The sequence below is a fragment of the Fundulus heteroclitus genome, chromosome 14, assembly GCF_011125445.2.
Source record: "Fundulus heteroclitus isolate FHET01 chromosome 14, MU-UCD_Fhet_4.1, whole genome shotgun sequence".
Lineage (NCBI taxonomy): Eukaryota > Metazoa > Chordata > Actinopteri > Cyprinodontiformes > Fundulidae > Fundulus > Fundulus heteroclitus.
The window spans coordinates 21129984-21134983 of NC_046374.1; the positions used below are offsets into that span (position 1 = coordinate 21129984).

Sequence of the window (5000 nt, forward strand, 5' to 3'; positions counted from 1 at the left end):
TCGGAGGCATTCGATTTGCTCCGAAACTCTGGACAATAAGGACAAAGAGGCCAAACTTCTCATCACTGGGAAGCCAGCCAGCTTCTATTAGTCTGCTGCCCTTAAAAGCTCTCCTTCACTCTGCCAATGACACCGGAACAAGACAAAGAAGTGCTCTTTGTCTTTAGGGGTTCAAAGCGTGAGAGAGGGAGCTAAAAAACATTCAACAGCAGAATTCCCAGTGCCATCGTTTTTTTTTTTGGTTCTTTACAAAGCAAGACTATTGCTCCTACAACATCTAATAATGTGAAAGTGAAAAATAAAACAAACAAAGTTAAAGAATAATTCTGCAAACCATAAAAATGTCACTAAATAGAAGAATCTAGGAGAGGCTGATAAGGAAAGGTTGATCATCCTCTGGAGGAGTGCATGGTTATATCGGCTTCTTGTGCTCCATCTTGTTCATCTTCATCATTGTTGCTTTCACAGGTATGTATTGCCAAACACGCGGATAATTTGAGCAGCTTTGAGGTGGCTTTTTAATGCTTAAAAACACCCTGTAAATTAGGGCTGTTTGATTTTGCCAAAAATCTAAAATGAGATTGTGATTTAATTTTTACTTTTCTCATCATTAACCACAAGCAACAAAAATGGCCTGAAGATAAAGATGTTTGTAAACAAGGACTATTTAAAACAAGAAATGTAACAGTTTTTATTAATCACAATATTATTTATCAAGAGAATAGCTTGTTGAGTTGGACATCAATCCTTGTTACGTAACGTAAAGTGCAAAGTCAAACAAACAAACAACTCTATATGTTAAACAGTCTGACCGGTACTTAATGCTATGGTGAGATTCCTGTTTTTGGTAATAATGTATGATTATATAAACTCTAAAACAATAATAAAATTACATTATCTCACTGCTGCAACTCTCTTCCCTTCCATGTGGAGGCAAACCCACTTCAAACATGTTACCGACACCTAAAGGACGTGTCTGATCTATCAATTGTTACATAGCTAAAAATTGCAGACCTGTGCTATTTGGAAATTGCGTTTTTCTTAAATTGCGATTATATAGCAAATATGATTAATTGCCCAGCCCTACTGTAAGTCATTGCGCAGCGATCTCAGTTTCTCAGCAAACTGGGCACTTACTGTAGAAGCTCAGCGGGAAAAACTTAGTTAGCAATTTCTCCACAACACAAAAAGTATCCTCACTGCATCTGTCCAACAAGTTGGCTGGTACTGAGCAGCTGTTGCAGATGTGCAGTGTGATTGGATAATCTACGGCTTATTTTCAAGAGGAAGATGAGAGACCCAAGAGCCAGCAATGCTAATGAGCCGAAGGAGATCATTAAAACAACCTGGCCTTCTGGGCTTCCAGAACCTCAGCAGAACTACGGGCTCCATGTCAGGCTGCACTGATGCAGTAATTCATGCAAAAGAAGCCCTGACCAGGGTTAATAAACTGTACTGTACATGGACATAGTGAACTATTCAGCAGGCTGGCATTTCTGTCTCAAAATAACACACAAAATAACAAAATTCAAAAAAATAACAAGTTAAAGAGAATTTTCTTTCCATTCTCCAGCCTGTTTTTTTGAAGACAGTAGGGATCCTGAAATCTCACCTGCATTTCCTCCTTAACCAATTCCACCCAACTATCTTGACTACAGTTAAAAACTGGAAGATGTTTTTAAATCTTCTGCTAAGTACAGTTGGGGTTTCATTAAATTTTGATGCAAACTGCACAAAATTCATCCAAGAAAACAACAACAACAAAAAAACTGATTTAGGGGATTTAAGAAGAAATCTTCTCATCAACCTCTGCAGTGGAGCTTGTCAAATAATAAATCAGTTAAAACATATCAATGTCAGGCAAGAGTTTTTAGATATGTTGGAGAGAGGGTTGTTGGAAGAGAGAGGAAAGACCATGTTGTACATAATAAATGAGCTGGCTCCACAGTGGGCGTGCCGCTTACGTTCTTGAAGCCGCGGTAAAGGATCTGTAGCTCCTTCCGGGAGAACCGTGTCTGTGCTTCAAGCTGCTCCAGGCCCTCGGGGCGATGACGGACTGCAGAGAGTTCCAGCTCATCTTCAACGCTGTCTGAAAGGGAGAGGGAACAAAGGGTCAAAGCGGATCAAACCCTGACAGGAATATGTCTAAATGAGCAACTGGGAAGACAGATATACAATGGTTTGTTACATAGCTAAGAGCACTTTTATGTCCATTTTGTCATTTAACCACCAAATTCAGTGCTCTGAAATCCAATCTGATTAAGCGTGAGCTATTTTGCAAAAAAATCAGTTTGTAGATTTTCAAAACTGGTGGAGACTTAGGCTACGGCAACACTGCAGGTCTTGATGCTCAAGCCCAATTTTATTGCTGAAATCAGATTTTTTTGGGTGGCCATTAATACTAATAGTAAATACGACTGCCATCATGCTACTGTCTGAGCCGTTCAAGGCTGCAAAGCGACCTGCATTTGCAGATAGCTCTGTTTACCGAAGTAATGGTGAACGTTGTTACACCCCACCCCAAAAATAGAAAAAAAAACAAGAAAACGCGGATACCTCATCTCTTCTTGACATTATTAGGGGCTTTTGAGCAATGGGAGGTGACAATATTGACTCCACATCATAGCAAGACAAAGTAAGGTAAGAAGAAAGCAGCACAGCTATCAACAATGGTCCTTTGTGGAGCAGTAACTTCTACTACTGTGTCTGGATGTCCAGGACAGTGACGTAAACAGGAGATGAAACCCAACATGAGTGCGGACACATATCCAAATTAGTACCAGATATGGAAGTGGCAGAAATCAGATTTCTTTGGTGGGGTGAAAAGATCGGAATTGGGCCATTCACACTGCCATGAAAAAGATGGATATGGATCGCTTTTGGGCAAAAAAGATCATATTTCGGTTGCATTTTCCTGCAGCGTGAACGTATCCATACACCCCAAGAGACCTGCAGCAATTAGAGTTTCAACAAAATGTTGACTCCAGGAGGCTAAAAACAAATTAACGCCACACTTTCCCAATTTCTATTTGAAAAACATTCAGAAAACCATTTTCTTCCCCCTTCACATTATAATTATAATAAACATTATTGGCATTGCAACATATATTCAATTTAAACGTGTCGTCTGCATTTAACCCATCCCTTAGGGACCCGTCTGGAGCTAATGGTCTTGCTCAAGTACCAAGAGTGGCAGTTTGCTTGGAGTTAAACCCAGAACCTCCAGTTTACAAATACAATGCTCTAACCATTGGGCCACGACTCAGCCTGCACATAATATGCACACTCACAAAAAAATAAAATAAAAAGTTTGTGGTTGTTAAGTGATGACGTGAAAAATTCAAGGGGTATTAAAACCAAAGCAAAGCACTGTAACTTTGTAAAAACTTCAATGTCGAGGATGAGCATTAGGGCATACGATTGAATCAGTGTGTTAAAGTAACTTCTGGTGGTTTAGTTTACTACATCATGCCTCTCCTTTAGCCTTTAGCAAAACACAAACAAAACACTTTTTTTTTTTTGCTCTCTACAACAAATAGGAGATCAGAAGTAATTAGTGTCGTCGAGACCCCAGGACACAAGCCAGCGTGGCAGAGAGCCTTTTGGAGAAGAGCGCTCAGTAATAAACCCAGTGGAATGCTTTAATGGGCTTATTATGATGGCAGACGCTGTCAGGGCACTGTCACTGCACCGCAGCGTCCCCCTAAGCACCGCGTTCCACTCTCATACACCTGAAGTGTGACACGTTGTCTAAGTGCCTCATTAGCATCAAGGAGTTTTACTGCACCCGACACCTAAAAGGCCAAAGATTCCAGTAGACCGCATTTCACCTGTTGCTGCGGCGCGAACATACAGCCGATGTTTTTCCTGAAGCAAGTTAAAAACGCAGTGGGGGAAAAAAAACAACAATATAGTGTGCAAACATTTCACAAGCATTCTGTCCATTTTCACAAACGCACCAGAATATTTCACCTCTGTGAAAGGTGAAACCAAAGCCTACGCTGGCCACAAAGAGAAAGAAGAGAAGAAAAAAAAACATCATAGAGAGGAAGAGCCACTTGCTTTGATTACAGGAGGATGGCTTTTTGTCCGTGGAGCATGGAAAGAGCCTCATGAGTCGAGCTCTCGCCCCGCGCTCGTGGACAATCTGGGGGTTACCTGGGAAATACAGCGTCATCTCTCCTGGTTACCCAGGCGACAGCCTGAGGAAGCTGGGCATGCAGGAGATAAGAGGTCCATTCAAGCTTAAGAAGACAAACTCTGCCTTTTTTTTCAGGACAACACCACAAGTACTGGGCACAGTATAAAGTTTACAGCAGCGCAAGGTGACCTAACAGCAAGGAACAAGATCAGCACTTGAAAATGGATTTTAAATAACACTAGTGACTGGCTGCTGGTATTTTTCTTTTTCAGTCACACCACAGCTATGGTTAGACTGTATTAGCTGCAACCCTTTCAGTCTGCTAAACATTTACGATGGTTAAGTCAAAGCGTTAGATTTACGACGCAAGTCACAGAAAGTCATCCAGGTCTCGAAGCAGACTCAGCGCCTCACACTTCCACCGCCATCGTTTCACCGTATCTACGATGGTGTTTTACTGAAACATTGGTTTGGTTTTATAAACCAGATGTAACGGGACACACACCTTCCAAAAACAGCTAGGATATTATCTAGTCAGTCTGCAGAGTATTTAACCAAAAGTTTTAGACAATTTTCTTTGGTAAAAGGGAGACCTGAAGTGCTAAAGATGACTCAGCACAGTTTTTGTCAGTTTAAGTGACACCTCTGTCTAAAAAGTGAGCAAGCCTATTTCCCCTTCCGACTCTGGGCTATTTTTCTAAGATGTAGTGTCAGTGTAATAGCAGCTGTGGGTGCTCAGATAAGGCCTCAGGTGCTTCAAGCTACTTGTCAATCATAAAATGATTGGTAATGACAGAGGCAGAGGTCACAGGGTGTCTGTAACTAGTCAACCCGACGCCAGGAGCGCTGATAAACCTCT

General features: G+C 41.3%; 1 protein-coding gene across 1 annotated transcript in view; it reads right to left on the reverse strand.

Annotated features, from left to right (window-relative positions):
• Window positions 1-5000, reverse strand: part of kcnip4 (Kv channel interacting protein 4) — a 182497-nt gene that overhangs the window by 30816 nt on the left and 146681 nt on the right. Inside the window, exon 2 of the mRNA XM_012864890.3 lies at window positions 1965-2089. Coding sequence (XP_012720344.1) covers window positions 1965-2089 — 125 coding nt within the window. The remainder of the gene's footprint in view (window positions 1-1964; window positions 2090-5000) is intronic.